Consider the following 12,460-nt stretch of genomic DNA (forward strand, 5'->3'; position numbering starts at 1 on the left):
AGGATACCATCCAATGCAGCATTATAGAAAGAAACCTGGACTGGGACACAGTGTTGGAGGAGGAGTGGTGGAAAGACCGAAGAAAGTGGAGAGGAACCATATTTGCCCCTATCCGGCTACAGCTGGATAAAGGGAAATTATGATGATGATGAAAACTGTGTTGTTTGTCTGACACAAAAGAAATAGTGAAATACATCAGGTGGGAGAGAGTAAAATTCTTTCAATAACTACGGAGGGGGAAGATGTGATGGAAATGGGCTTGTTTGAGGAGGGGATATGCCTGTTACCAGAATTAAAGTACTGATTGAGAGTAGGAAAGAGAGGGAAGCATAAAGAAGATGCAGGGTTTTTTGACAAAAATTTGACTTAATTCATCAGGGCCAGTGGTTCTAGAAGTCTGCAGACCAAGAAGAATGTTAGGACTTCATCATGCTATGTTAAGATACTTGCTAATGAGTGACAGCATGCTTCCAGTACACATGGAAAGATCATTTCTGAATCAGCCATTCTGACAACAACAAATATTCAGGTTCCGGCATTTATATACTTATATGTGCTGAGTGCAATTTATTCTTATATTGGTCAAACTAGAAGAAGTTCTACAACCAGATATGCTGAACATTTCAATGCCCAGAAACATAATAAACACTCAGCAATGAGTAATCATATGAAGGATACAGGACATAGTTTCATCACAATCGAACAAGATCTCCAAATTTTAAAAAGAATTGAAAAAGGCAGACTCACGACCAAGTTCGAGAATTTGTACATTTTCTTGGACCTGAAATACAACATAAATAAAAACCTAAATGATCCGTTAGACAATAAAAGCCCTCTATGTGATCAAAGAATAATTTTGTTTAATATGTTAAATCTTTGGGACAAGAAACTTTTCAAAGTTTTTAAGACAATATCAATTAGTACTTGCACTAAGCCAATAAATATATCACTCCACTCCTCCTCTCCGAATGCACACGACTCCTCCCCATGCGCCAGCTGCAAGCCCATAGCCCTGCCTTCTCAGTTCCACTCCCCTCCACCAAGACAACACACTTACAGTACAATACAAGGAGCAGAACGATAGTGACTGCCAGTATTTCATAAACCTCGCACACAACAAGACAACAGTCCAGCAATATTAAAGGTAAGCATTAACACCACAGACTCAAAGTTTATGCATAAATCCTCCTTTCTTTTTCTTTCATTTTTTCAACCTAATTAATGGATTTCTTCGTCCTTCCAGAGCTTTAATACATTGGACAGCTTAACATTAATAACTTGTACAACAGTTTGTGACAGCCCCTTTCAACTACTAAACTAACATCTGAATGCACTAACAACAGAAGCACACCATCAACATAGAGTATTGTTCAACAGAAGGAGATAATCAATAACACTTCACCAGTCCTCATTAAGTTGTTAATTAACTATTCAACATATGTTCTCGAGTAGAATTACGACATGAAAGCACCGTCTTTCTCTGATAGGCACACTATCAATACAGAATATTGCTAAATGTCTAATGACATTTCAGCAGCCTCATTACGTTGTTCTCTTATAAATTGTGCAACATAGGTGCTCAAGTAGAATTACGACATAAATATAACGTCTTTCTGGGCTAGTTACAAACTAAAAAAAATTAGAACTTATTTGCTACTTTTGATTAAGACTAAATCAAGTACACATGCCATGGTCCAATATTACGCAAAATGGCACAGTTACAAGATATTAGAATCATTCCGTATTGACGGTTTTCACTTTACAATGGCGAAAAATGAGGGTATCCTCCTATTCAATACATCATATATTCCGTCATTAGACGGAGCAAACAAATTCAGACATGTTTCGGCTCGCTTGAGCCATTTTCAGTGAAAAAAATTAGGGGGGTTGGAATAATTTACATAATATAAGTTGAAAAAATGCTAAAAAACATAATGAAAGAGTAAACAAGAAAACAAAAGAGAGCTTAGACGGAAAACAAAATTAGCATAAATATACAATATTTACATCAATATGCAGAGCAAAAAACTTACTGCGACAAAATTCAGTGAATTCACTGCATTTCCTTATTAGTTTGTATATGATCATTTGTATTGTTCTGTACTCACTTTCATCATTTTGTAACAATATTTTTAAACCGTCAGTCGTATTCAACATTGACCATGGCTCAAGGCCATCAATACAGTGGAACCTCAATTATCCGTTCCCGGAAACTACGTTTTCCCGGATTATGCGTTCAAATTACGTGGTCCCGCGAGCATCGTAATTAAATCACTTTGTAAAAATCCCGCATTATCCGTTCCTCGAAGAAACGATTTCCCGGATCAACCGTCCAGAAATTCCAGTCCCATCAACGCTAAATCCTTTATCAATCGTTTTTTAATAAACTGCATCTCACGAAAGGATGGCTATGGCATACTTGTGGATCTTGGCGTTAACGCCCCGTCATTGCAATAATTAGAGCAAGTACTCTACCGGTAGGTACTGGAAAAGCGACCGGCGGTGAACTTGCATAAGGGACATTCGGGTGGTGTTGTTTAAGAGAATCTCGGAAAATCATAAAGCAGATAGTGGCCACAACAATAGGGAACATGCATAATTTTCAAAAATATTTTTTTTGAAAAGTACACCAATGAAATAGTACGTAAACATATTACAATGAGGTAAGTTGCCTTGTTTTCTACCATTAAAAAAATGTTCAAAAGTGCTTTTCCGCAAGGCGAGTGAAACGGCCTCTGATGTAAGCGGCGCGCTGTGACGTCACGATCCAGTACCGCATGCAGCTCTACCAGCCATTGTGCATCAGCCGTTACTAAAAGCCGATTGTTTATTATTCGTGATCGCGAATAACTTCAAAATGACAGAAGAAAGGTTCAAAACAGCACAGTCACAAATTTAGTATGGTATTTTAATATTATCGTACACGATTAACCTATGTTACGGAGATCAGAACAGATGTTGCACCTTGCATTAAAAAAGAAAGCCGTGGGAGGTCTTGGGATTGCCTATTACTGTTTAGGTCCTAATGTAAGAGTGGGAATTTTATGTTTTTGTGTTAAAATACTAAAAACCACAGTCGTTTTATTTGCACACGTTACATTTAAATGGTTTGTATCATTTCCAACTCGTACTGTCATGTGCAGCGAGCACGCTTTTCAGATCACCTCAAGGTCACGAATAACCGTAATTTCTGAAGTTTTGATAATATTTCGTTTTATCTTTCCAGTTTGATTGGAATAGTGACGGGCAGAATTGAATATAATGCATTCGAGAACTTTTGAGAATCGATACGTTCAAAACCATGTTTTTGAGTTCAACATAATCTCTAAAAGTCGATGTAGGCCTAAATTACGCGAACGCGGTACAAGATTTCCAGAAACTGCCTACAAACAGTATAACTTACCAAAGACCAAATTACAATGAAAGATTAAGAAAAGAAAGGATTTCGCCATCATGTTGGACGCTTTTGTATCTAATGTGGTTTATTTTATTAGATGAGAGATTTAAGAACTATTTATGGTCGATTGTCATTTGGCTTAGCGTTATTAGATTTTTCGAAGAGTTTGGCTAATCAAAGTTGCTGAACTGAAAGAAGTTTTCACGGGAAACTGACGAAGATTCCCCTGTAAAATTGCATGTAAAGTATCGAGATTTTGAACTTGTGTACCAGTAATTAATGCGGTTCCGCGGTCTAACATGCCTGCCTCTCGTCCAGAGGGCCCGGGTTCGATTCCAACCAGTTCAGGCAGTTTTATCTGGATATAAGTCTGGTTCCAGGTCCACTCAGTCTACCTGATTACCGTTAACACGTTCACGGCCGCTCGGATATTGGCAACCATTACCGTGGTACCGTAATTCTTTTTTTGTTAAAAGGGGTTCTGTGTCCATATGCATTTTAGATTATTAATTTAATTATTTCAATATTATTTATGTGCATACGAGACATGATACACATGCTGCGTCAGCGGCACTACCGATGAGCTTTTCGCCTTTGGTGCCGTTTGACGCAGCATGTGCGTCATGACTGGTCACAAAGTGGAGCGTGGAAAATAATGTTTTGTTCGATTGTAGAACTTCTTTACAACAGAAAAATAAGTTTTTTAACATTTCACACAAAAATACTGTGCAGTAGAATCTTATTATTGCTGTGTGAACAATGTATACTTACATTACTCCATAAGCTGTACAATGTAACTAGTCAATACAGTGTGCTACTTTTCAGTGACACTTCCTCGCAAAAATAACTCTTCTGCAAATGCGTTACATTCAGTTACAATGTTATTCAGCAAGTTGTCATCTGCAAACAAGCGAAAATAATCAATAGGTTTCGCGTCACTTGGCAGTGGAACGTTCATTCCCGACCGACCAATAAAGTTTATTTGTTTCATTGCGGACAAGTCTGAACTCCAAGAAATTACCTCTGAAATATTGCCCATGTTATTTGCTGGGAAATTTGGAGATGAAATGTTACTTACGTCTTCCTCATCTTCTGTAATGTGAGAATTGGGATTAGATACTTGATACACACATTCGTGATTAAAATTCTCACTCGGGTGGCTACAGTAATTTTTCACACTGTCATCACTGTCATCATTATTAATGCTGTCACTGTCACTAGCGTACAGGAGAGCTTCCAGACTACCATCATTAATTGCAAATCACCTGTTTATCCCGCTAACTTCACTGTTCCCTTTTGACATCACGGAAATGTATGCCGACTTTTAATGGCTACAGAGATTGTAAGTAACAATTGATCTGATGCCCAGATGGCGCATATGTTTAATAACACCTTAACAATGCACAGTTAACAGGTCTGTTTACATACATGTTGGCGGAAATACGAGCTTTAATATTTGGTGCAGAATGAGACGCACGTGTGTCCTTATCGGCACTGAGTGAAAGTGGAGTCATGACGCATATGTGTCTTCATCGGCCGCGAACGTGTTAATTGAGGAGTTATCTAATGGTAAGATGGCGACCCCAATCTAGAGAGCCAGGAATATTGGCCGAGAGGATTCGTCAAACTGACCATGCGTCACCTCGTAATCTGCAGGCCTTTGGGCTGGGCAGCAGTCGCTTGGCAGGCAAAGTCCCATTGGGGCTGTAGTTTGGTTTGGTTTAGGAGTTTTTGTAAGATTATAATTATACATATTTCATTTTTGTGATGTTTAGCCAAATTGTTGATGGTTTTCATTCATTCCTAGATTTTCCGTTTTGTCGTGTTGTACGTTTTATTTTCATGGTCCCTCGAAAAACGGAGAATCGAGGTTCTACTGTATTGTAATTTTCACTTGTCCCTAAATCAAGTTACTCATATAATGACAGCTTTTTTAAGTGAAGTTTATTAATGTATTCAATTTTGTAGTAGATTTTAGATCAATTTTAACCAGGTATCTGATACGGTTTGGAAGTTTTTTAATGTATTCAGTTTTGTAGTAGATTTTAGATCAATTTTAACCAGGTACCTGATATGATTTGAGGTATTGATACGGCTGATGATGCCCCGTATGAAAGGGCGAAACACTGTACCAATTCTTATTTTAATGACAATTTAACTCTAACTTTAACATATTGAGTTGTGTTGAATAGGTGGAAGAGAAATAAATTTCTTTCATTTATCATAAGCATTATGTTCCGAACTGGAAAGGTGGTGGTGGAATGGCATTAGTAGATGAATAAACTTGAATGGAGGTTTTAAAAATAAGAAAGATCATAATATGAAGATAAATTTGGAATTCAGAGGCCGGGGCAAACATTTATAGGATGAGGAATAAGGGATTGGAATAATTTATGAAGGGAATGTTTGATAATTCCAGGTTCTTTGGAAACATTAAAAATAAATTTAGGTAAGCAATTGATGGGGAATCTGCCACCTGGTCAACAGCTCTAAATGAAGTTGGTTGGTTGGTTGGTTGGTTGGTTGGTTGGTTGATTGATTGATTGATTGATTGATTGATTGATTGATTGATTGATTGATTGATTGCATCAACTGAACGCTAACCTATATTTGAGGGGGTTGAAGTTGATTGCTCTGGGGAAGCGAAATATCAGGATAATGCTGTTGGTAACGGTTTGTCCGATGGGCTTTTGGATATGCTCTGCTGATATATGTATGTTGGCACCCTGTGCAGACTGACAGATTTTTTCTCAGTAGGTACATTTAGGAGAGGGCATCACAGTGTTTGGTTCTTCATATTGTTTAGGGGTTTGTGACTACATTGCATGACCCCTCTTCAAGTGTATATTAATACCACTTTTAGTAAAAGTCTTACCACAGAGTTTACAATCAGCGTGATCGGCTGGCTCACCAGATGACGGTTAGTTTCTCCTTGCTTTAACTCGCTGATGCCAACAGCAGCACCTATATGGTGTAGGTTAGGACAAGTACAAATTGCCTTTGTAAAAAGTAACTTCTATCACAGTGACCTAATTCTCATTCAGAAACGAGTCACTATGGTTTTATAAACTCTGTTATATAATGTGCCAGTTTATATATTATTAGGATCAAATAAACAGTGATAAACAAATTTCCAGTTAGATTCTCATTGTGGCAACCAAAGGAAAACATTATTGCTATAGCAAACAGTATCAACATTCAATATTATCTTTGTAAAATACCAACAAATAACACACACTATAAAGAAATATCCAAGACATCACCATTCAGAACACAGGACATTTTAAAACCATCATCATCATCATCTTTATATTTTCCAACTCGAATTTCTCAGGTCTGGTGTACAAGCGCTCGCCATCTCTTCTTGTCTGCATACATCTTCTGTTCCAGGACAGCTTCTCATTTGAGACCTATCTCCTCCACATCTGATTTCACTGTCTCTTTCCATCTATCCAGTGCTTTCTTGGCCTTCCCCTTGGTCTTTTTCCTTGGGCAGTAAGGTTTTTGGTATGTTCTGGCATGTCTCTCACTCTTCATTCTCATAACATGTCTATGCCTCTGAAGTCTACGCTTCTTTAATACACTGGTAACCATGCTGAGTGGCTCAGACGGTTGAAGGCACTGACATTCTGACCCCAATTTGGCAGGTTCGATCCTGGCTCAGTCCGGTGGTATTTGAAGGTGCTCAAATACATCAGCCTCATGTCGGTAGTTTTACTGGCATGTAAAAGAACTCCTGCGGAACTGAATTCCGGCATCTCGGATGTCTCTGAAAACCATAAGAATAGTTAGTGGGACGTAAAGCAAATAACATTATTAATACACTGGTAATAGGGACTTCAATGTCAACCTGATTTTGTTTTTAAATCCATATAAATAATCATAAAATAGTGAGCCTTCAGTCATTAATGAACCAACTTGGTCACTGCTTCTAACAGTTCCGTTATAATTTGTTTTCACATTCTGTGATTAAAGTAACACAAACTGAACATTATTCATGTAACAGCTGCAGTGGAATAATTGGCATCAGTGATGCAGCTTTTGAATTCAAATTAGTAGTTAGCAACAATCGCGTATACAGGTTTGTGAGGTAGTTGCATGAGGGGGAAATTTTCAAGTTCCCTGTAACTTTTGTTTGTCTAACATTTCGTTTTTCTTTTTGTGAGAACTTGTCTTTGAAACCCCTAAAGCTCACGTGCATATACAACAGTTTGAGAACCCCTAAATTAAACAGACAGTGCTGCAGCTATGTACGTGTAAACTATAACAGGCCATTAGTGATTAGAAGTTATTTTAATAATTGCTGATAATGTTGAAAAAAAAAAAAACAACCAGAATCAATTTTATTTGTTGAGATGAATTGTGATTTAAAATATTAAGGCTATGTTAAAAATGGCAGCCAGGCAGAATTTTTAAACCCTTTTATTTCATATTCATCTTTGAAAGAACATCTGGTAAATCTCCTCCCTTGAGAGATTGGTAAAATTCTCAAAATATCGTAGGGATATAATGATAATTTTCAAGATCTTTCTTCTTATGCTTGCTTATGTTTGGAGGGCCTCACACGAGAACTTAAATAGGCTTGATATTGTTACAGCCTCTGAGAAGGTAATTGATTTCCTTAAAAGGGATCTTTTAATTCAGATCTGTTTCATACTTAGTCTAATAAATAGTGTTGTGTTCTTAAGGAAACAATAGACTTCTTTCTGCACAAATTATTCGTCAGAATTCCGTTTTGTTCTGCTTGTAGTACTTGCAAATTCTTTGATATCTGCAGCATTTCTGGTACTTTGATTTACAGTATGTTCTGCGCCTTCTAACTAACTTTGGCCATGATAGTGGCTTATTTTCAAACGTCTTGCTTTCTTTTTTTTTCTGAACAACCTGATGGTCTGTGTCACATTCCACTTGGATGTGTGATCCAGAACCAAAATATGTGATCAGTCTTTTGTATTCTGTTTTCCTTTATCATAAGTAATGTTCTCAGTACTACACCTTTATTGAAATTTATTGCAGGTATATTTTGATTGTAAATAAAGTATCTATAACTCATAATGGAAGAAGATGTGTTCGGAGAATATTTTGGTAATACCATTATTGTTGTATATGTTTGACAGGACATGGAACCTCGCAAGATCCGGCCTCCAGATGGGAGTTCCACTAGTCAATCAGTGGATGGGCAAGGGCCCAGTTTTAGGCCACATCATTCTCATCCAGAATCTAAACCTGGTAATAATTTCTTTTCTCGTATAGATATGTTTTGACCTTAAGTAACTTTCACATTCAGTAATGAGATTTCATTTTTTTCTGTTTATAAGGAAGCTTTACTTTTCAGTTTCATCTCAGTTAATGTAACTTAAAAGCTTTTCAGTCCATCAAAAACACTATTTTTGAACACACACACAAACTATAACAATACCTGTAAAAAATACACACTATTAAACAAAGAAAGAATGAATGAATGATGTGTCGTTCAACAAGAAATCCTCAGATCTATCAAATCACTTTAAGTCATGTGCATATTATGTACAATGTTGTGTTCATTGCTTAACTTATCAGTGATTGCGAATTGGTGATGCAGTGAAGAATTGAGACAAATTACGATTGTTGTAAATCCGCCACTGTCACCTTAACAACTTTGAGAGAGCTTAATTACCTAAGATGCGAATCGTTTGTTACCTTCTGCAACTGTTGTGCGTTTGTGACATCATTATCATATACAGTAAAACCTCATTAAGATGTTTCTGCAGGGGACTGCAAAAGTGAACGTGTTAAGCGAGAAACATACTACTGAATGTACGAATAAAAACCATCCAACAGGGATATGGAAATACTAGATATGATTTTTTCTGACATGAAGGCATTTTACGTCATGTACCCACGGTTACAGTGAAAACTATATCTGCCATTTCTCAAGATGAGATTAAAGTATTAAAAGGCGTGAAAAACATGAGAGAACAAATACAAAACCATTTTCTGCTGGGGCTTAAAAAATAACAAGTGCACTGAACCGTGTGAAAAGAACCAAACAACAAATATGAAAACATATATACACGGGGACCAATAAAATTCTCCAAGTATTATTGCAGATCACACTCTTTCTAAAACAAATGTTAGTAGAAGTCTATTATTTCAGAGCAGTGGGTTATAAAATATTTTCTGGTCACACTCTTAAGACAGTGAATTGGAGGTTATACTCGGCCATGTGCGACTATGACAGAATGACTTTGGCCGCCATTTTGTAAACTTTGACCCCGACCAAGACGAATTGATTGAGTCGAAACTCGAAGGTGCAAGTTTGACATTCGTGACCTCGGCACACTTAAAAATACAGGTGCCAGCCTACTTTCTAAAAGATTTTAATGTTGTCTTCATTAGAAAGGAATTTCACTTTTTCTGCATCCATACCTAGACTATTACAAGACAAATACGCACCACGCTAGTCAAGTTCACACAATTATGTTCCTAATACAGATATAGGCTACCGTATCACGCGACAGATATTCACTACACTTCATTCACTGTACCACTCAACACAAAATAAATTTCTAACTTCTGAATGGAATGAGAAATACAAACACATATAGACTCACTGTGTTATTCAGCAACCTTGCTGCTAACAGGCAAGCAAAACTGAACATTCCTGAGGTTAACAGCTTGCTCCCCGAACATGCAACTTATCCTATGAAGTTCACGAATTTAAGGCTATTTTCCATAATCATGCAAGTGTGGCGATGGATCTTACCCAAGTTGGAAATCATGTTTGTTTCACAAGGGATGACAAATAACATTTTCAGGGCTAAGAAAAATGTGATTGTACTAAGCAGTAATAGCAAAAATTTGTGACGCGATAAGTGAGGTATTTATATATAGATTTAATATGATGAGAATTGGGACTTCGAATTTATGACGTGCGTAGTGGGAAAATGGTTGATGAGAAACGCACTAACAAGGTTTCACTGTATTACATCATGTACATATCTGTTCCAGTGTAAGATTCCTATAGAATATTGGTTGGTTAAGAAATTATTTTCAAAGTTTTTTTTTTTAGAAAAAATGTCTGCTTGTGTCAGTGTAAGATTCCTTTAGAATGATTGGTTGAGAATTTTTTTTTCAAAGTTCTTTAGGAAAATGTTCGCTATTATACCTGATAATGGTGAGCTTATGGTTTACCCTTCCTTTTGGCAATGCATTATGTCATAGAATATAAAACTGTTTCAGTTTATACAGTGGCATCTCGATTCACCGTTTTTGGAGCAACCCCGGAAGAAATACGTACAACACGGTAAAACGGATAATCCAGGAACGAATGGAAACCACCAGCAATTTGGCCAAACATCACAAACATGAAATATGTATACAGTAATTATAATCTTACAAACGCTCCTAAACCAAACCAAATTACAGCCCCAATGGGCCTTGGCCTACCAAGCGACTGCTGCTCAGCCGTAAGGCCTGCAGATTATGTGGTGATGCACAGTCAGTATGACGAATCATCTTGGCTGTTATTCCCGGCTTTCTAGACCTGGGTCATTATCTCGCCATTAGACAGCACCTCAATGAAAGATAATCACGTAGGCTGAGTGGACCTGGAACCACTCCTCTATTCAAGTGAAAATGCCTCACCTGGCCGGAAATTGAACCCGGGCCGTCTGGGTGAGAGGCAGGCAATTTAAGACTGCAGGGTCAGCTTCAAACATTACGGGTGCGCGAGTAAAAAAAATCCCGATACTTTACATTCAGTTTTACCGGGGAAACTTCTTTCAGTTCATCAACTTTGATCAGCTGCTCTCTTCAAAAAATTTATTAACGCCAGGCCAAACAATCTACCACAACCAGTAGGCTTATTTAATTCTCTAATCAAATAAAAATAAAGCACATTAGATACAAAAGTGCCCAACGTGATGGCAAAATCCCATCTTTTTTTAAAATTAGTTAATTAATTATTCAGTTACTACTGATCTGCATTTAGGGCAGTCGCCCAGATGGCATTTTCCCTATCTGTTGTTTTCTTAACCTTTTCTTAAATGATTTCAAAGAAATATAAATTTGGTCATCGGTATACTCTTTATGTTTAGTTTCTGGAAATCTTGTACCACATAAATTATGCCTACATCAACTTTTAAAGGTTAAGTTGAACTTGAGAATATGGTTACAAATGTAAGTATGGAGTCTCAAAAGTTCTCGTTTTCACACCAGGCAAATGCTGGGGCTGTACCTTAATTAAGGCCATGGCCGCTTCCTTCCCTGTCCCATCGTCGCCATAAGACCTATCTGTGTCGGTGAGGCGTAAAGAAAATAGCAAAAAAAAAAAAGTTCTCGAATGTATTATATTCAATACTGGCCATTACTAATCACAATCAAATTGGAAAGAGAAAAAATATCATTAAAACTTAAGAAATTACGGTTATTTTGAGCTAAGCTGGAAAGCGCGCTTGCTGCACAAGTGAATACGAATGGGAAATGATACAAACGTTTTAAATGTAATGTTGCGCAAGTAAAACGACTGCGGTTTTTATGACACTTAAAAAACATAAAATTCCCAGTTTTTTATTAGGACTAAAACAGTAATGGGCATTCTCAAGACCACCCATGCCGTTATGTATGTAAGGTGCAACATCTGTTCTGGTCTCAATAACATAATCGTACAGTAGAATTCCGCTGTGATGAACACCAGTATAACGAAATTTTCAGAATAACGAATAATTTTTTTGGTCCCTTCCTTTTTCCCTATTTGTTGTATGTTAAAATATTTCATTTTAACGAATTTCGTAGTTTCAGTTTAACGAATTAAAATTGAGCTCTTTTCATTACCAGTTTGACCATATTTTCTCAAATTAAAACCAAAATTCATCCTGTTTTATGACCAACATTTTTCTTGTTACATTATTTCGTTATTCAGACGATATGATCGCCATTTTCCATACATGCACCGTACGCGATCGAGAAGGCGTATTTTGTGTAACCAATACCGTACGCTTCGCCCAGTTCTCACATATGGTATGGAACTTATTTGGGAAAGACTAACGGTGTCCGACCTTCGAACTATTGAAAATGTAAAGG

General features: G+C 37.1%; 1 protein-coding gene across 3 annotated transcripts in view; it reads left to right on the forward strand.

Annotated features, from left to right (window-relative positions):
- Positions 1–12,460, forward strand: part of CycT (Cyclin T) — a 376,049-nt gene that overhangs the window by 274,861 nt on the left and 88,728 nt on the right. For all 3 annotated transcript variants that reach the window (XM_067147571.2, XM_067147574.2, XM_068227646.1), the window contains one exon: positions 8,515–8,626. In XM_067147571.2, coding sequence (XP_067003672.2) covers positions 8,515–8,626 — 112 coding nt within the window. The remainder of the gene's footprint in view (positions 1–8,514; positions 8,627–12,460) is intronic.

The sequence above is a fragment of the Anabrus simplex genome, chromosome 5 (genome assembly GCF_040414725.1).
Source record: "Anabrus simplex isolate iqAnaSimp1 chromosome 5, ASM4041472v1, whole genome shotgun sequence".
In the NCBI taxonomy this organism is placed as follows: Eukaryota; Metazoa; Arthropoda; class Insecta; order Orthoptera; family Tettigoniidae; genus Anabrus; species Anabrus simplex.